Source organism: Diabrotica undecimpunctata, chromosome 8, assembly GCF_040954645.1.
Source record: "Diabrotica undecimpunctata isolate CICGRU chromosome 8, icDiaUnde3, whole genome shotgun sequence".
NCBI classification, from domain to species: Eukaryota; Metazoa; Arthropoda; class Insecta; order Coleoptera; family Chrysomelidae; genus Diabrotica; species Diabrotica undecimpunctata.
In genome coordinates, this window is record NC_092810.1 from 17,685,603 (window position 1) to 17,707,391 (window position 21,789).

A 21,789-nucleotide genomic window follows, 5' to 3' on the forward strand; every position below is an offset into this window, starting at 1 on the left:
AATAGTATAGAAGTAGTTGAAATATCAGAAAATATATATAAAGAAAATATATCTGAGCAATACGTTGAATGAACGATGTAGGTGTTATCTCTAAAGTATTATGTGAATATATTTAACACTTTATCTGTACCTAATTTTTTTTATACCGAGCTTTTAGTTTTATGCCATTATCGGAGGTAGGCTGTATTTTGCAACTAGCAACAATTACATTTGCTATAACCTCCCTCCTTTGTCCACACATGACTTTGCTCCCTAATTATGAATAAAAATCCATTTTAATAATTTAAAAACTCAAATCAATCACAATAACAGCTCTTTCAACACAGATAAAATAAAAAACAATATTTTTGTCGCAAACTGTACAGACACCTCTCTTTCAACGACGACGAAATATGAATGATGATGATTATATTGCTGCCCACTGCACATCGGAGGTGGAGCCTGATATCAAAAAAACCAAGTGTTGTGAATTAAGCCCCCTTTCAGACGAGGAGACGAGGATACTGTATCCGAGATACGCGTATCCGAGACGCAGATATTACATAGACTCAAATGGAGCTTTTCACAAGGGACGCGCGAGGGATACAGTATGCGAGATACCGAATTCAGTATCTCGGACCTTCCTGTCGCCGACGACTGAATGCGTATGCCAGATACAGAAGAAACATTACGTTAAATGAACGCTTTCAGACACGAATACTTTTGCACCACATTCCATAGACACGCGATTTTCTGTCGAATAATTGTAAATGAGCAACGAAAGAAAGAAGGTGTTTTCTGAATATAGTTAAATAATGGAGCGTGCTGTATTTGATAATGACAAATTTATTTGTTTGGTACAATCAAATCACTGTCTATGGGATACAGCATCGCCAGATTACTGCAATAGAAATAAAAAGCAGCAGTGCTGGGTCGAAATTGCTAAGAAAATGTGCGACAATTTTGAGGCCATGACTGCAGTACAGCAAAATAAATATGGAAAGAAATAAACATGTTTTTATTATAAATACATAGGTATTTTGTTTCATACGTATACAGTTTAGTTTTAAAAGTTTGCTAATTGGAATTTTGATTATTTAACGAATATAAAACTACATTATTGTGAAAGGAATACGGTCATTTTTTATTTAGGGCGAGGTAAACAATTTACAAATTGGAGATAAGTACACAGATTTATTTTAAATTAAAGTCATAGTCTTAAACTTGAACTTAAAGTCATAGAAAACCGTTCTTTTGATAAAATACTTTTACGCATAGTTGTGTCTTTTTTACTCAATTGAATTTCCAAAATTTTATGAAGTTCTTCAAACGACTTCACAGACATTCGAAAATAATTAAAAAACTTCGATGGATCTTGCAATAAATCTTGATACAGCAAATTATACGTTCCCTTGGTTTCTCTTAATTTTACAATAGGATGAACCCACAAATTACGTCGTCTATTCTGTTTATTTTTCTTTTTATTTAATATGTACCACAGCATAACACACTCTTCTACATCCATAATCCAAAAATATAACCGCACTGCACTGCTACTATTTTCATACTGACGAGCATGCCCGTGAATGCGATACAGCAGCCATCGAAAATTCTGTATCTCGCATACAGTATCTCGCATACAGTATCCTCGTCTGAAAACCATCTAAGGGTTGTTTCGGTATTTAAAGAGAATGAACATGTTTTATATGGCTTTTCCGCGCTGCTGCAGATAAGATAAAGATTGTCATGATGATCGCCAACATTCGTAACGGATAGGCACATCAAGAAGAAGAAGAACATTTATTGTCGAAAATATTCCCATTTAAAAAGTTGACATTTTCTGTAGGATTTGATTTTTCACGTACGCTACCATTGAAGGAGACAAGTGGCAGTCTGGTAGTAGTTGGTGTCAAAATGGTGCTTTTCAGTTATTTTAAAGTTGAAAAATTCTATGGAATGCAGCAGAGTATAGTTGGTAGTAGCAAGGTATCATAGTGAAATAAAATTGGAAAACCATAAAAACAAATCTTTCCCTTTTACTGAAAAAAGGATTAAGAATTAGGCAGCAAAGGAGGGAGCCTCAGGATAATTTGCGTACTCATCCAGGAGCTCATCACTACAACTTTGTAGTAGAATTGACGGGAGATGAAGATTTGTTTCTTCTTGGTTGGTTTTGTGTTCTGCGATTGGGGCTCTGAATAATTTTAAACGTAAATCTTCTATTCCAGAGTTCATTCTCTCGATTATAGTTGGGATGTTCGATATATTGCGAATTTTGTCTGAGGAAAAGTCATCTTTTGTTGCTTTCTATACGCAGGATGTAGCGTATGGAACAGAGGATGCGATTTCTTTGAGCTAGCTGTCCGTATACTATGGATTTTTATTCGATAACTTGTCTTGTAAGTACGATAGTTTTTGTGTACGTACTACCGAATCTGTCTGCTAACGATTTAAGAAGTCTGGCTCAATTTCGTATTAAAGTTGTATTTAGGTCGTTGCTTTTATCTTAACCCATATATCCGTATCTAAGCAGTTTACTGATGAGCTAGACTTGAGTCCAGCTCAGATCAGATGAAGTTGATGTAGCTTTTTCACAGAATAGATGAATTTATTCGATTTTAAAGACTCTGTATATAATTCATTTGGTTTTGTTTGTATATTTCAAGTAACTTCACGTATTGCATTATTTTTCGACAATAGTTAGAAGATTTGTTTATGCTTTTGAGCCAAAAATGTCTTCAAAAAGTTTTTAAAACGTATACACTTTTTATAAAAAAATGAAAAATAATGGAATTAAACGAAAAAGAAAATATTGAGGAAAGGCATGTAGAAAGAATTAAAACGAAGATCAAAAAAATAATATTTAAGTATCTGCAAAGAAAAATATAATTTTAAATAAACACTCTCAAATATTAAGATATAAAAATATTGAATATTATATCATTTTAGGTTAGTGCTAGCTGTCCTGATTTCTGGTCACATTTTCATGGAGTAGAAACGTCGTTAGTAGCAAACTTTGGTACATTACATGTTCTTCTGCATCAAGAAGCTGTGAGAACAATATTTCAATATTCCAAATATATAAGCAATAAGTAAGTATTATATTAATTTACTTGATGATAATATCAATACAATAACAACCATTTACCTTTATCTTTTTTTCTCCATGTGTTCAGATGATAAAGGTATCGTCCACGTACCTAAGCCAAAGTTTGGGTTTGTATTAGGCTGTTCCTATTGGTTGCTGTTCTATTTCTTGCATAAACAGGTTTGCTATTACCGATGACAGTGGTGGATCCATCGGTGCTTCTTTAATTTTTTTATATATTTTTTTTGGATGAAATATGTGTTACTTAAGCAGTGTTTTGTATATATATTCAGGGATTCTACAGTATTCACTGCCTTCCCTCGCTCAACCGTTTGCATCTCTCTCTGTTGTCCCATTCTCCATCGTTTAGGCCTCTCTTACTCATGGCGTCGTCTACTTCGTTCCTCCAGGATTTTCGGGGTCGTCCTCTTTTCCTCCTTCCTATGGGGCTCCATTCGGTTATTCTCTTTATCCATCTGCTGTCGCTAGTTCTTCTTACATGTCCATACCACTTTAGTCTACTCTGCAGCATTTTCGCAGGCATTCCATCTCTGTTGCTACTATCTTACTGCTGTTTTTCCTGTTTATGATCCAATTTTCAGCCCCATATGTCATAATACTTCGCACTAATGTTTTATAAATATGTGTTTTTGTCTCGATATTTAGGTGTCTATCCCACCATACTGAGTTAAGTTGTCGGATTGCTGTTCTTGTTTGTCCTAATCTTTGTGTAATTTCTTCCTCTGTTGTTGTCTTTTTCGTGATTATAAACCCCAAGTATTTGAATTTATCCTTTCCTTTAATTGTTACGTTGTCATCAATCTGTAGATCTTCTATCTCTTCTTCACTTGTAGATAGGTACTCTGTTTTCGCGAGGTTAATATCTAGACCATCTCGGTATATTCTTCTTGTAGTTTCTTCATCATGTAGCTGAGGTCGTCTTGGTCTTGTGCAATCACTACTTGATCGTCTGCAAAGCCTAACGTATATAGATATTCGTTCCGTACCGGTACTCCCATTCCTTCGCATTTTCTTTTCCATGTAGTCAAGGCTTTCTCTAAGTATATTTTGAATATGGTTGAAGATATGGAACAACCCTGCCGGAGCCCTTTTGTTGTGGTGAACTTTGTTTCTTTATACAGAGCTTTTGTGGGCAGTGTTTTGTTTCTGCAGTATTTTGTAAGCAGTATATTGTGGTACTGGATACTTTTTGCTTATAATTTGTAGTGCCTTATCTATTATGAATAAAAGAACATTCGTAGAAAGTGAGACCACATTGAAGCTGACTATCAAATGTGGCCAAATTCTGCGTATGGTTGTTTGTAGCTGTTCAGCCATAAATTTTGCCAATGGTTGTAGAGTAGATCCAATAGAAATAACTTTGGGTCGCAATGCCCTGCCTTATGTACCTTGGGTAGGCCTTAAAGTTTTGGACACCTTGACGACTTCTCTCTAGGTATGAGATAGAACTATTGTTCTTTCTTGATGTCTGAGCCTTTGATCATAGCTTTTGTTAATTTCTCTAAATATATTGTAGGGTCCGACATTCACAGGATTCTTTTTTAAAATCAAAATTGAAAAACTGTCAGTTTTTTTAAGTGTACTTGTTTCAGAAGAGAAGAAAAAACGTAACACCGAAGCATCCCTAGGCGTAGCTCTAACCTTATATCCCGATATGTGTTGTGATTTCTTTGGTTTGGTCCATATATGATCTTATCTGTGTTCCCAAGTATTTGTAGGTATCCACGCTCTCAATGACAATAGGTTTAGTACAATAATAACTAGTTGGATGTTTGCAACTTGTCAAATTGATCTTAAGCCCGTATTCATGACAGTATGGATTCAGGCGTTCCATTACGATCTTTACGATCAGAACGTATGTTATTCACATTCACATGACATAACAAGGTTATAGATTAGATCAATTCTTCACAGAAAAATAAATAATGATAGCTAGCAGGTAACTTTTATTTATTATTTTAATATTTTCCAGGATAAAATCTCAAACGTCTCCCTTCTTAAAGCGAACACTATTAAGCTTAATACAGCAACTGCGAACCATTCTTCATTCAAAGACTGATACTCCAGTACCTCCGGGTTCCATAAAGTTTTCTCATTCCGCACGATTAGCAGATCTCAGCGTCACCGTTTGCGATTCAGATTTTGATATAGTAAACATTCAACTTTCTGGATTGGAAATGGACTTCCTTTTCAGAGCGAATGAAAGATTTGTTTTTAGATCATTTTTAAGTAATATAACGGTGGAACATCTGTCGGATATTACATTATATTCCAAGGTAAGCATATTATTAATTAACTTTATAAAATGGCAAGAGGTTCTTGAAACCTCCGTTATATTAAGATTTGGTACTTTATTTAATATCAAAATACAACATAGTACGTGGTTTCAACTTCCCCAAAAACCATGTGAAAAATATCTTCTCTCTATCCTAAAATGCTTATTTATTACCTACCCACATGATGATGTGGTACTACATACATCTCAAGTGGTTTAATAAGTAACCTTCTTCGCCAATTACGGTGCTGCGATTAAAAAAAAACATTTCTAGAAAGTCCAAACTTTTTTAGGCATGCATGTCATATTTTAGCACGATGACGCTATTACTATATTTTTGACAGTTGCATAAATTTGATTTTTGTAAAATGACGCATATAAAAAAACGATTTTCGATCTCTTAATCGGTGAACGAAACAAAAGAAAAGCTGAATAAATATTGTGGGACTAATGCTTTTTCAGACCAGTCCTCCAAAATGTTAAGAAAGTCCATGCAATGGGTTTATCTGATCGTGAAGTGAAGGTTCGTGAATTGCCACAGAGGCCACAAGAATTAGTAAAGAGCACACTAGTAATATTTTGAACGAAGTTTTGAATATGAAAAAATTATTCTGTCAATGTTTGCCCCATTTGCTGAGCACTGACCAAAAATATGATCGTGTGACCACCTCTCAGCAGTGTTTGGACTTTATGAAGCGCAATCCGTCAGACTTTTAGCATTGATTGGTAACCGTTGATAAAACCTGGATCCATTACTGCACACCGGAGAACAGAATTAGTGCATGACTGTGGACCTAAGTCGGTAGTACTACGAAAAGTGGCTCAATTGGTTGGAAATGTTATGACCACTATGTTTTGTGTGTCGGTAACTCGAAAGACTCTCAACTCCCTCAGGAGTAAGAGCAGGCTGACTACACGCTCTTTCCATCGCTGTTGTTGACCTAAGGGGATAAGGATCTCGGTCAGTGGCCATAGATGTGCTCTATGGACACTTAGCTAGGAATAAATGCCTTTTATCTCATACAGATAATGTTTATTGCGATAAATAATATCAATCAAAGTACTAATACTAAGAATCTGTAATATAATTATCTCCAGGTCTGGAAGCTGGAAGATAAGTATATAAATTAGTCTTAAACTAAGAATCTGTAAATAAACTGGTTAGTTTAAACAATAAAGATCAGTTTAAGATCAATTAAAAATATTCAAATTTTTATGAAAAAATTTTACAAGTCCAAAAGTCAGGACTATGATGGGATCGTGCCAGGAACCTGAAAATAGGTGTGGGACGTCAGGTATAGTGACTTTTGGACGAATCAACAATAAAAAGTATTAAAAGTTTATAAATAAAATAATTATAAACAAATAACGAAAAATTTCGAAGTCGATGACCTGTAAAAAAAAGAGTCCCAAACCAGAATAAAAATCTGAAAAAGATTACAAGTTATTTTTGCCTGAAAAATACTGCAAAGTTCAAATAATAAACGTATAAAAAAAGCTGTTTAAGTTTTATAAGTTTTAGCAGTGTACCTGAAAGAGAAAATAAAAAGCAATTTATAAGTTTTATTTATTTCTCAATTCTTTCTAAGGATATTAGCACCGTCCGGTGACTAAGTCCCGTGAAGTAGAATCCTGAAAGAGAAGAACTTCTTACACCACTTGTAAGATTCCGAAATAATCAGATTCTGGACTAAGTCCAAAAGCACAGATTATATCGGCGATAATTGCGACGCTCTTAAGGAAAATATTAGCAAATTCGACGAAGTCGAAAAGCAGAAATAATTCCCTCAAAAATGGCCGCTGTTGATTTGGAAACAAACCGACGTTAAAGCTGAGAACGTGAGGTTCTGGGTTTAAAGTTGAGAGCGTTAAGCTCTGGATATGTAGAGAACGTTAGGTTCTGGGAAATAAAACAGAGGCTCTGAGAACTGAATCGATCAGAGGATCTCTAACATGCCAAGAAGGCTGGACCAGCGGACTTATCCTGACCCGGTCTAGTGTCCTGGCCGCCGTCCACCTTTTTTATGCTAAAAAAAGTAGGTCAATCTGTAACGGTCGTTTTGGCTTTGCCGTGATTGAACCTGCACGACGACCAATGCCCAATTTTCAGTATTATCATTGGCTGCAGCTCAGGTGCCTTTCGACCAACGATAATACAGAAAATGAGCAACAGACTCCTGAATTATGATTGGCTGCAATTACTGTTGCCATTTGACCAATCACAATTCAGCAGGCTGGGCGACATGTGGTCATAACATAACGTTGTAATAACTATACATGCCTGAGTACGATAGCAGCGACATCTATACAAAGCAACAAGAACTCGTAAGACCTCGCTTCCATAGTGAATTAGGTGAACTGCAAATCTAAAGGTTATTAATGGAGGCTATTAGACGATGCTAGGAATAAGCTTTTACTCCCACATTCATCTACAGTCCTTAAAAATACTATATTACTCACTCTACGTTTAAATGAAAGTAAAAGAATTCATTCGAATTGAAATAGATTTTTTTTTGTTTAAGTCTATTACGGAAACACAGAATTATTTAAACATTGACACAAAACTTCAATTATACTTTGCAATATAGGTTAAATGACTGTACTCTCGACCAGAAATGGATTTTGATTCGACTACTGACTATTTTACAATGCATACTATCAGGCAGTGTATATTAAGTCTGTGTATATTTTTTATTTGAAAAACGCATTATTTTAAACAGAGTCTGAGACAGAGTTTTTATGTCCAATATTTTGAGATTATATTAAGTACTATTATATTAGAGACAGTTTAACTTTGCTTTAAAAAAAAATTGAATAAATATCAAAACAGTGCTTATACACGTACAAAAATAAGGACAGGAAACTTCTTAATTGATATATGTGGAATTCTCCCGCCCGCCTGTTCTTTATATTTGCCAACAATAATATTCTACAGGGTGATTCTTTGGTAACTCTAATTAGATATTTTAGAGAATCTTAACATAAATAATATTTGATAAAACTGTTAATCAAAATGTTCATGGCACGCTATACGTAATCAAAATTATAATAGAAACATTTCGATCTAAATATCTAAGTAACTGTTAGATTTAGGTATATGAACCAGTTAACAAAACTTAACCCTTAATCCGAAACTTGGTAATTTTAGTAGTAATACGAAACATATGGTCTATTGAACCAGAATAAATAAAAATTTATCGTAATAATAAATCCGTAATAATATACAGGACGTTATGGTTAAAATATTAAAAAGTTTTAGTCAACTTCTGGTATAACCAGAGGAGGTAGGAGGATCTTAATACTTTAGAATGATTGGGCATATCAAAAAACCCCATATCAGAAATTTTTAGAAATTAATTTTGTCAAATTACGTCTAATTAGATCTCTTAAGTGTTTTACCAGATGAATACAGAGCGTTATCGAAAGAAATCAGAAAACAGTGTCACAAAGACAAAGCTAATTACATCTTTCAAATATGCAGAGAGATAGAGGAACATGGCTGTCGAAATGGACCGAGGGATTTATTTCAGAAGGCCAAACTCCTCACCAGAGAATTTAAATCTCAAACGTAGTCTGTAGTAGATAGTAATAGATAAGTAAGGTAATCTAAAGACCGATACGGACGAAATATTAAAAATATGGCGAAATTACTGTAGCGAGCTATATAAAAATAAAGAGGTACCAGTAGAAAATCAATGTCCCTCCGACTACCCTAGTCATTGATTTAATTGATTCAATACTTGGTGAAATGTTACTAGGTAACAAAGGATTACATACCATCCATTCTTTCTTCTGTGTCGCTGTTTGTAATTCAGGAAAATGGCCATCTGATTAGTGTACCTCAATTTATATCCCGCTACACAAAAAAGGAACTACTACCAGATGTAAAAACTACCTCACACTACCACTAATAACACATGCTAGTCAAATCTTTTTTCATATCATCAAAAATAGATGAAAAACCTATCTACATTACCAAATACTTCAGGAACAAGCGGGGGTTTGTGAGGGGTAAACGTACACGGGAACAAATCCTGAACCTGAGACAACTTATTGAATCTACAGAATTTCACATATCTATGATTATATGCTTCGTTGACTATCAACAGGCATTTGATTGTATAAGCTGGATAAATCTGTGGTCCATTTTAGTAGAAATGGGCACACCAATACACCTGGTGACACTTATTAAAAATCTGTACCAGTCCAATATAGCAACAGTACCTACGACTAGATCAGAAGTTCTCAAACCAATTCAAGACCGACAAGGATGCGTGTTGTCACCTGACTTATTCAACATTTATGGTGAACATGTCATGAGGATGGCTTTAGATAGATGGGCCGTTGGAGTAACAGTGGGTGATAGGAAAATCTCCAATATAAGATTTGCTGATGACACTACACTTATAGCAGCAAATGAGCAAGAAATTTTTTATCTCCTGTGAAGAGTTGAGTACGAAAGCAATAAAGTTGCTATTCAACTGACTAACATATTACAGGAATACCAGATAGTGGACAGTTTTGTCTATCTCGGGTCTAGTATAACTAACGATGGTAACTGTGAGGCAGAAGTTCGGAGACGTATTGTATGGCAAAAAATGCGATGAGTCGCCTAACTAAAGTTTGGACAGACAGATCTATCTCTCAAAATATTAATATAAGACTGGTGAATGCCCTCATATAAGAATTCTGCGCATTTCATAGGATTCGCAGTTCATAGGATAAACGTTTCCATTTTAAACCAACTGGAGATTTAAAAAATGCTGTTCACAATATGTCTGCAACATATTCTCTAATTTTTCGGTCACGTGGTTTGCAGAGGTAACGATAGTTGGTAGAGATTAATTGTTTCTGGAAACATTCCGGGGAGAAGATCAAGAGGACCATCACCAACTAGATGGTCCGACCAAATTAAGAATTCAGCTGGAAACTCATTCTGGAAAGCTCTCAGAGTAGCTGAATATAGAGACCAATGGAGAAAAATTGTTAGGAATATTGGAAAAAATCACGATCCTCGGTAATTGGGAACCAACAAGAGAAAGAGTAAAGTGTTGTACCTTGATTTTCTTAAGAATATAAATTGATTCCGCAATGGAAAACATTTAAATTTGAATTTTTTCTTTATTGTATAGGTATAATTATTGTTTCTTTTTTAGGTATTATATACAGACGAAGATAAAGTATTTGATATAAAGTATGTGCGAAATTCTTCCAACCTAGGATACAACAATGACATTTCACCCAATATAGACGAAACTTTTATAGACGGGAGTTTTAAATTTCAACTTGGTCGAATTCATTGCATATTTCTTTATAAGTTAATTGTCCAGTTACAGGTTTGTTCGCTACTATTTTAAAAACTCATATTCATTTTTCCAACTAATTGTTATTGAAAAAATAGTAATCTATGTATGCTACCTTTTATTTTACTGAAAATATTATTTTAATTTTATATTACAAGATACAATAACTTACACAATAACTCCCTTTAGGGATATTACACTCGGTTCACAATTTGTTGATAGCTCACTACAAGTTTAACCCTAATTAGAAAACTGAAATACAGAGAGGATAGGTAATACGGTATAATAGTCAAAACCAACCTAAAACTGACGGTTTAAGACGTTTTCGACTAACCCACCTTATATCTGAAGGAATACAATACCTTATAATCCTATTACGGGGGTATTTTGAATGGTTAGAGCTGAACGACCAGTGTCGTAGAGTATATGATTGAAACATTTATTTGAACTAAATAAATATATTTTTTAAATTGTACTTATGTAAATTGTATTTTTTAATAAAACTTATTTATTTTATTCAAAAATAAAAAGTTTCTTGCCATTTGTAAAAGATACATTTATTTAATTAAGGAAAAAGGCGCCAAATGTCGCCTGGCAAAATTTCCAATGTGTTTTAAATGTATCCATTATTTTCGAATCCGGAGAAAACTAATAAATATTTTTGAAAAATTTATCGCAGAATGAAAGATTACATTATTACTCAGGACAGAAAGTCCCTGAAAACTTCTACAATGTTTATTTTAATATGTTATGTAACAGGGGTGAAAATAAAAGAGAAAATATAGTATAGTTTTTAATTGAAAATATTGCATGCAAAAGAAACTTTTTATTTATTCTAAAAAATATTTCATTCTGCCTTTAAATTTTTCAAAAATGCTTTTTAGTTTTCTCAGGATTTGAAAAAAAAATGGATACATTTAAAACACATTGAACATTTTGACAGGTGACATTTTGCGCCTTTCCCCTTTAATACCTCACGATTACAACTACTATTACTTACCTTATATAATTACGATTAGAAAACTATTCAAATTCAAAATAAATAGGATCAACTTCGGAATCCGAGTCATCTTGAGGGTTAATAATTAGGTTAATAATCTCTACGGTCGCATCAATTATGTTATCAAGATCCCAAATTTTTTGTTGCCCACATGTTGTTGTTGTTGTTGTTGATCCCACATGTCTTACTGCATCTTTCCAGTTTTGTTTTGTAATATGTTATAAAGACTCGTATAACAATTCACGTACAGCTTGTATTTTATATGACGCAGTTTTTCTAGCCACATAACTTTTCATTTGTGCCCAAATGAGTTCAATTGGATTTATTTCGCAGTGGTAGGGTGGGAAGTCTAAAGACTGTGATGTTTCGCCTTTCTGCCATTTTGTCAACTACGTATTTCTTGAACTTAGATTTGTGTTGCCGGGCAATTTTTAAAAGTTCTGCTTTTACCATTCCATCTTCGTAAGGCAGATACTTATTCCGCAGCCAGTCAAGAATATCCTGTTTCTTCCACGCATTCGTTAGAAGTCTTTCTACTAGTCGTGAATGATAAGGTGCATTATCTAATACTATAATTGAATTTGGTGGTATGTGTTCAATCATTTGCTCAAAATACTCTTCGAAAACATCAGCTGTCATCTCCTCGTGATAGTCTTTTGTGCTTTTGGAATGAAATTCCAACAAACATGCTTAACAAATCCTTTTTCACTGCCAATGTGAGAAATTATTAATCTACTGCCTTTACCAGAAGGTGGGGAGATACCAGTAGACCAACCTTCCATAAAGGCTTGCCTGGAGCTTAATATATTTTTATCTGACCAATTTTTTTTTAGAGTATGACCTGAGTTTACCCACGTTTCATCCTGGTAGAAGATGGGCCTTTCTTCAGCCCGGAATTTTCGTATGAATCTTAGATAATTTCTTCTCCAACATCATCTTCTCCTTCCGGTCAATCAAAAGTGATTTTCGGTCTGATTTCTCCCACCAGTATTCTTTTAAAACTTGCCACAATTTAGTTCGTCCGATATGAGGTAAATCCGGGTCGTCTCTAACTTCTTTTAAAATTTTGTTTAGGTTTGGTATTTCTTTTTTGAAAAAAAATCCATGAATTTTCCTTCGAATACCATTTTTGGCAAATTCATTATTTTCAATAGGCTTTTTCCCTCTCTTTAAGTGTTCGTTTGTGTTTGGGTTAGCTATACCGTGTTTTTTTCTTTCTGATAGGAACCTATATAAAGTTGACTCTCCTACGCCAGTCATGTTGGCACAACTTTTGACTATGTTGCGAACAGTGTTTGTGGGATTCTGAGAAACCAGAGCATCGTGAACATTCAGGATAATAGTCTTCTCTCTTGGTGAATAGACAGACTTACTGACTGTACGCAACAGTACCGGTGTAAAACTTGATGATGAAGCCATCACAAACAATCCAACAAAACGAGCACGAGCGGAAGGTACGTATATGTTCGTAGGTATATGGAATAAAAAATCACTCAAGCACTGCATATAATTCGCAAAAGAAATATTCGAGACGCTAATTACTGCCGTAGACGCGGAAACACCGACGAGCCGTAAATTACATGCGATCAAAAACGTACTAAACAAAAAAATTGTTTTCGTTCGTAATAATTTCACCCTTTCAAGTTAAGTTTCGAATATAATTATATTATTAAAAATCTGGGGAATTCCATCTTAATTATCTTGGAACGAATAGTACCTTCGGATATGAATTCCAGGTTTTCTAGTAAAGTGATTAAACGCGAAGATTAGTATTGAAATATCCAAAGAGATAAGGTATTCTTATTTACAAAATTGTTAATGGTTAAATTCTTATTTTTATTAATATAATATAATAACCAACATTAGTCGTGAAAGTTTTAATTGTTCTTTTGCTAAATATATTAGTATTAAAATATTATCAATATTATATATAACAGAATAAAAACATTATATTATTATTTAATGAATAAACACCTTAGGAACGCCTATGATTTACGACCGTTTTATGAGTTTGAGGCATATTTCGTGCTCTCAACAATTTGTGAACGAAGAATAGATAGGGAATAGGATCCCTTTTTAAGTAACTTCTTTCCGAGTATTTATTTTATTTTATTGTGTGGCGGCATCTCAAATTATTTTTCAAGGCGCTCATTGTCAAGGAATTCAATTAGATATGCTTATATTGTATAGCTTTTGGAAAAGTGAATTAATATATGTATGATACAAGACAGTAACTTATAGAAAATATAATTAGCGAAGTCGATACCTCATAGGAATACTGACTTAAAGAATAATGCTGTTTTTAATAAAATAACAGAATAAAAAAACATTCTTGCATAGAATCTATATGGAAAATAATAAAAATATATATTTTTAGAGATTTGTGGCAAATTTAGAAGCACTTCCATTCTTAGAAAAACTTTTCCTCAAAATGAACACCTTGGTTATAGATATTACTAAAACTTTGAAGGCAAATACAAAGATAAACTTAGCTATTAACGTCAGCGGTCCAGTATTTTTGTTTCCACAAAAGTCTTCTTCTCCGAATGTGTTAATTATTGATACAGGTAATGTCGAATAACATAAAAATGAAGGTTGTGAAAAATGTTCGTTTTTAGGTCAACTGAAGGTCGAAAATTTCTTTAAGGATTATCCACAAGAAGTAACGGAAAATATTTTGGTTAAGCTTAATGATGTTATGGCTTCTAGAGGGGTCATGACCTTAACGTCTACATTGGAGATGCAGGTAAATTTTGTTATTATGTTTTGTTACATGTTAATTACAGTATTTTTAAACACATTATGAAATTATAATATTGAACTTTTGGTATTTTTTTAGGAAACTCTTATCGAACCCATGAGTCTGAATATGGACATCAAAAGGTACACCAATTCAAAAACCCCACAGAGTACATGGGATATCGACAGTATTATAGATGCTATCCAGATAACATTAGGCCAAAAAGATCTAATAACCATAATGTCAATTTACACTGACAATATAGGAGAAGGAAAAATTTTGGATCTTTTCCCAACCCCAGTGAAATCCCCAACGGATGCTTTAGGATTAGGTAATGCCATTTCAACAAAACTCTCTTTGTTCATAACTTTCTTGGTACACACATTTGAAACACACATACACACAAAAATATAAGAATATGTAAATGAAAATAACTCTAAGTTCTCGGGAAGAACCACGTTGAGAATTTAAAACGTTTTGGCACCCATCTTGGAGTCATTATCAATGGTTCCGTTCGAGTTTGGAGTCTCAATCTGCCTACTCCTCTCATTCGTGACGTACCAGTATCTTGTTTTCCAGAAATACGAGAACCGTTAAACGGCACTGAGGTCCCAATCTGGCTACTCCTCAGTGTCGAGTGACGACCGGTCTTACCCTGTGTAGCTGCTGAGAGGGATAGGTAGGGGCGTGGGTCGCTGAAGTAGTGGTCGTCATGTTGCTGACAGTCTTTTGGCGTCTTCTTATTATTCCTTTTTTGGGCTATGTCCATGACAATTTACCCAGTTAACTTCAAGGGTAGACACTTTTTGTCTTGGTTTAGCAATCAGTGTCTACCTACACTTACATTCATCACTTGTTTGTTTTTGATTATTCTACATGTAGGTATACTTGTATTAGAATTTTTTTTTGTTTTTTTTCCAATTCTTTTCTGGCTAAAATTAAGACAACACGACAAAGGTATAAACTTTTCTCGCTCGGGGGTAGTCTCCAACTTTGCAGATACCAGAAATGCTACCGACGGGTAAAGTAGAAGCACCCAGGACTGAAAGAAGAAAGATCGTGGTTTATAATTTAATATTGAACAAAAATATCGAATATTTAGGAATTTTCCAATTTTTTTTGTAGTCACTTTATTTCAAAACAATTTTAGATTACTGATGACACTCATATAGTAGGCTGATGTACTCAACTGGTTTGACATATTTTTACCTTTATTTTGACGTTTATTCAGAGTTTAGTGTCATTCGTACATTTTATTATAAAAAACCTTCTTCCCAAACCCAAGTAGCACAGATGGTAATTTTGTACGAGGAAGGATATGCACAAAAAGATATCGCACGACGTCTCAGGAGAAGTCAATCTAGTTTCAAATACTTAAAAAGGTACCGCGAAACAGAAAATTTGGTACGAAGGCTGCTTAAGGACGCCCAAGTTGCACAGCCGCACTTGATGACCGTTTTTTGGTTCTTATCTCTACACTAAATCTGTCATTGACATCGATGCACCTAAGAAATGAGCTATTAAATGTTAGACAAGTTAATGTAAGTTCAGAAACAGTTAGACGAAGATAAAAAGAAGCAGACTTAAAGCCCAGGCGCCCCGCCAAAGATCCACGTCTTCTCCAAAACCATAAAGCTCGTCGTTTAGAATTTGCAAGAACACATATTCAGTGGAACATCGATAACTGGAAAATTTTTTTTTTCTGATGAGATCAGAATTATATTATGAAAGCTAGATGGTCAAAACCACGTCTACTAAGAGTTGGAGAATGATTCGCCAGCTGCAATCTCGCCCAGACCGTTAGTTTTGGAGGTGGGGGCATAATTCTTTGGAAAGGTATTTGTTGGAAGGTACGCACCGCACTTGTGGAAGTGATTGAATGGATGACTGGTGACTCTTACGTTTAAAACATCCTGCAAAATCATGTTTTGCCATATGTTGGTAACATTGGATGTGAAAAATTCATGTTAATGCACGATAATGCTCGACCACATGCTGCTGCCATAGTGAGTAATTATCTTGATGAGCGTCAAATTCGAAGATTGGATTGGCCACGATTTAGCCCTGATTTAAATCCAATAGAGCACATGTGGGATCACCTAAAACACCGCATACGACAAAGAAATCCCATTCCAAATACGATAGAGCAGCTTTGGCTTGCTGCACAGGATAAATGGAATCCACTTTCCAAGGATATGTCCAAAATTTACTTGCAAATATACCGACAAGGATGCAAGCAGTAATAAGAGCTAGAGGGGAGAATACTCGTTACTGATCATGCACTTCTTTTAGTTAAAAAGACTTGTTTAAGCAATTTAAATTAGCATTTAAGTTTAAAGTATAATAACTTTATTTACCCAATATTAAGCATTTATTTTTTCGCAATTTTCTCCTCATAAAAACTTAAAATTGTTCATTAAACATTATTAAAATGAAGTCCATTTCACAATAAACGACTTGATTCGCCAGAATTTATTTTAAAAAAGCTTTAGTGTAAGTAACAAAGCAAAAAAATTATATCCAATATGGATGACGAACAAAGTTCCAAAGTTAGCTTCTTTAACATGCCTATTCTTTGAACATTTTTTCAGAGTTTACTGAAAATTGTCCTCTCCTTGGTTCGCATTGGGTTCCTCTCTCAAGAAGATGGGACGAATATGTTTAATGATGGGTCTTCATGGGATTTTATAGGTGTAAAAAGAGTTTTTTCATCTGTTCTCTAGAATGTTAATAATCTCAGTATACCAGTTGAGACTCCTTGTTAATTTGACTCCCAGTAAGAGTGGAAAATTGAATTGGCTCTAACAAGGGTGTTTTTATATTAATATTTAATAGGCTTTGTCTCGTTTGTTTTATATTTTACTAAGATTTTAATTTCAGGTATTGATGAAACTGTTAGAAATCTCGAAGCCTTTTTCTGTGAACCCAAGCAAAAGAATGTAGTAGCTAAATGTACCATAGAAGAAGTAAAAATAATATTATTCTTTGATTCTGGAGAACTACTCAGTTCCCCTATAAGAGATCTTAATCACGGTTTATGTACATTTGAAATTCGTGATATAGATATATCCTTTGTAATATACAATGACAAAAGTTTGGATGGAAAATTGTCTGTAGATTCGATGTATATTGAAGAAATTGGGCCTGAAGCGAATGCAGCAGATAAAATGTAAGTATTTAGTTATTTAATTGATATTCTAATTATCTATTCTATTTTGTCAGTCCTCTGCATAATCAGAGGAGTCTTTTTATTTATAAGCGAAAGAAGCAAACATTAGAAACATAGCCAAATGCATTCTCAACATAAACAATTATAATCCGCTTTTTTCTTGAACAAAGTGAGATTTCGGCAACATCACATTCTTTTATAATTCTCATAATATTAGAACGTGTTAGTTTCTTTAATGTTACAATACTTTCAACGATATAATTACACTATATTCCTACAATTTCAGTACTAAAATATTCATAAACATTTACAATTCTTTTCACCTGAACACTTGAATTCTTATTTTGAAAATTCCAAACCAATACACAAAAATTATTCATTTTACACTTCAAATCTCAAATGTACATGTCGATAAGGTATCGGCAACTCTTTTTTTTGTGTTCAATTAACACATGGTTCTAAAACTATTTAATAGGATTAGATCACAATTTTAACTTAAAAAAAAAACTTTATATTCCACCTTGGGAATCATTGTTTCTGTATTTTTATCTTTAATTTCCTGTTTATCTTTCTGTGACATGCTTATTTTCCATATTTTAAAATAATCTTTCTCCATTCTCCAGTAATCCATCCAGTTGGTCGGGCTCCTTTGCTTCAATATGCCTCTTGTCTTGGTCGCCAGTCAGTCTGGCAACATGTCCGGCCCAATTGCGTTCGTAACTCCTGTTCTTTTTATTTATAGGTTAGGTACTTTATCTCTGATGACTCTAACATTGATCTTTCAATCGCGTGTTGTGTAACTGCTTAAGAACGACGTTATTTTAAACAGGCAAACGGTAATGATCTCGTCATAAAACATTTCGGCTTTGGGTTGACTGAAATAAAGCAGGAGAGAATACTAAGGCTGGTATTTGCGGTCAGGCACATTTAACGAGGGCTGTTTCCACATTATCGTCGCGTGTAGGACGTAAGTATTTCCGATAGACGCCAGGAACGGCACGATTCGAATACCCAATTGCCGCAATCAAAGACAATACGTTGCACGTTGGGTGACAGGTAATCTCAATCACAATGATATAAAGTTGTATTAACAGAACCATCGGTAAAACGTTATGACAATGGCAGAAGAAACAGAATTGACATCAAAGTCTATAATAATTATGGATAATTTAAATTAGCGGGATAGTTACAAGATAGATGGATAGATGGATAATATAAGTAAACAAACGTACCACCTGGTCAAACTGGCTCATCCAGGAGCTTCTACACAAGTAAAATAATATCAATATATCTCACTAGGGCCTGAATTTTTGTTTCAAAGACGGGATATTTCAATGTTCATGCAAAATTAGTCCTAATTATGAATTAGGACAGAGATGAATGACTTAGAAACATTATGAAGAGTTTACCACTTATCATTGCGATTGAACTAATCTGGGCTCAAATAAAGGGATACGTTATGAAAAACAATACCACATTTAAACTTGATATAATCTGGCTTCTTCTTCTTCTTCTTCGGCTTTTTCCATTATGAGTCCTCCACAGCACTCTATTCTCCCAGTCACCTTCTCTGAGTTATCTATCTATCATAGCATTTCCGACGTATGTTTTCCATCTTGTAGCCAGTCTTCCTCTCCGTCTTCTTCCCGGCGGGTCCCAGTTTAACATTCTTTTCGGCCACCCATGCTCTGGCATTCTTTGTACATGCCCGTACCACTGCAGGGCTCTGTTTTCCAACTTTTTTGTAATTGAGCATTTTACTTCCATTCTGTTCCATATTTCCTCCGTTCTTATTCTATCCGCTCTTGTGATTTGTAGACATCTTCTCATAAAGTCCAGTTCAACTGTTCTTATTTTATTTCGTATTGTTGTTGTCATTGGCCATACTTCCGCTCCATATAGGGTAATATTCATCACTCTGGTAATTATCAGAATCTGGCAATTTAGAAAATTCTGGAGATTCTGGACTTGGAACCAATTATAATTTCTTTGGGAAATTGGACCTCGAACATCGATCCTCAAAATAGCGTAAATTATGACGAATCAAATCTGTCAAATGACTCTGGTACCCAAGATCTGTATTTTGACGTGAGACAAAATACCCGGAAAGGTACATGAATGCCACTAAAAGCGCAGTGTCTCTAATATTCGCAGCTACAGCAACAGGAGAACGCATACCACTGTATGTCGTTAATAGAGCTGGAAGAATATAATATGATAGATGGATAACGGGTGGCCCCCCTCGTGCATTGTATAATAGAACGAAATCTGGATGGTTTGATGCATCAACTTTCTAAAACTGGTTTTTTAAAGTTGTTTTACCGTGCTCAAAATCAGATAAAAGCATCAAGCTATGATTGGAGACAACTTGTCCTCAGACATCTGAATATTGAGATAATAAAGGCTAGTCAAAAGGCAAATATAAGGTTTGTATTTCTGCCATCTAGTTCTACAGGGCTTACACAACCACTTGATGTTGGATTTTTTCAGCCTTTAAAAAGATCCTGGAAAAAGATCCTTATGCTGATAATGATTTAAAGACTATTCAACCTAACCTAAATTCAGTTAAAAAACTATCTTTTCCCACTTGCTAACAAAATTAATAGACGCGATTGAAACAAATTTTTTAAAAAATCTTCAAAATTCACTTTACGCAACTGGAATTTATCCCTTTAACTCACAAGAAGTGCTAGAAAAGATGCCAAATGAGAGATTTGCGAAAAGTGTAAGCTCTAAAATTGATAAGGCATTATTAAATATTTTACAACAAAAAAATCGGTTGCCTGTAAAGTCGGTTTTACGGGCGAAGATTTTACGTGACAACGTCTTTTTCTCGGTAGAATATTTATTGATATGAATATTATTAAATTGCACAATAGGAACAACGAATTGAATGAAAATAAGAATTGCACAAATTTTAACTATAGAAATATATTTTGTTTACTAAAACATTGTACATGTAAACTTAAACTTAACTAATTTCTATTTGAGTGATTTTGTTGAGGATAGGACGATGATAGGAGAAATAGCATCGCACCAGCGGACCGATCATGTTTGAGTGGGAGAGAGACGCAAGGCATTCGCCGATCCGGCGGGCCTCTCTCTCGTTCGGTGACTCATCGTAACAGACGTGAGCGGGCGTTACACTTTTTCATGAGTGACTCCGAGCCACAACCTAATTTAAGACGTTGTCACGTCAAAAAAGAAAGGGGTTACCATTAAAAAAGGAAAGAAAAAGTTGCTTAATACTGAACCAGTTCAATCAGTTTAATTTAAACAATTTGATCAGAATCATGAGGGAAGTGGGAACGAGGATTTGGAAGAAGAAATAGAACTGGAGACGAATGATGACGAAAATTTAGCAGAATGAATGAAGATGGAGATGAATAACAGGCGATGATAATGGTGAGAAGGCAGATGAATTACATCAAGAAGAGCAGTATGAAATCGTTGAAAATATCGATTCTAATGAAAATCTAGAAGTAGATGGAAATAATCTAAAAATTATTACTTTTGTAGTGGTCTAATTTCTTACAAAAAAAAACAGTTAAACATTTCACCGCGATTATAGTACAAATAAACGATGACAATACATACTACACCTTAAATTTTTAAAGAAAAAATATAAATGGTTTTGTGTATCCAAACATATCGGACGTTAATTTTGAAGACATTAGAAAAATATTAAAGAAGAAGGAAAATATTCCAAAAGTAGAAGAGGATATTTTTATTTTAAAGAAAATTTCACTTACAATTTTTCTTGTATCTTTTAATAAAAGTTTTTTAATGAAAAACTCTGAAAAATAGAGCTTTTTTGTTCTAGATTTTTTTTTTTTTTAATAAAATTCAAAACCTATTTCGTGGTCAAAGTAGTCAAATTTAAAATAAGTGGGCAAAGTTGAACTTTTCCGGGGCAACTTTGCCCACCTTGTATTTAATGTTTTTTCTCGGCTGTGTTAAAGATTCTAATAAAAAACCATAGGTACATTCTCTGTTAATATCTCGCGAGTTCTCAAAATAATGTTTGTATTTATTTATATGTGCTAAGAAAAAAAATATTTAAATAAAACTGAAATTGCTGGGCAAAGTAGGCCATGTATATGGTATAGATATTTATATTTTGCTTTGAACAGTCCGTTGCAAATAGAGTATAGTATTAGACCATCGAGATAGAATCTATGGAGAAACTATGAGCATATTAACGTGTGTATTAA

At 34.1% G+C, this 21,789-nt stretch overlaps 1 protein-coding gene across 1 annotated transcript in view; it reads left to right on the top strand.

Annotated features, from left to right (window-relative positions):
* The window catches only part of LOC140447225 (intermembrane lipid transfer protein VPS13A-like), a 112,042-nt gene that overhangs the window by 41,446 nt on the left and 48,807 nt on the right, over positions 1–21,789 (top strand). The window contains exons 13-19 of the mRNA XM_072539753.1: positions 2,929–3,071; positions 5,061–5,364; positions 10,520–10,699; positions 14,044–14,233; positions 14,285–14,412; positions 14,506–14,737; positions 17,287–17,575. Of these exons, the coding sequence (XP_072395854.1) occupies positions 2,929–3,071; positions 5,061–5,364; positions 10,520–10,699; positions 14,044–14,233; positions 14,285–14,412; positions 14,506–14,737; positions 17,287–17,575 (1,466 nt within the window). The remainder of the gene's footprint in view (positions 1–2,928; positions 3,072–5,060; positions 5,365–10,519; positions 10,700–14,043; positions 14,234–14,284; positions 14,413–14,505; positions 14,738–17,286; positions 17,576–21,789) is intronic.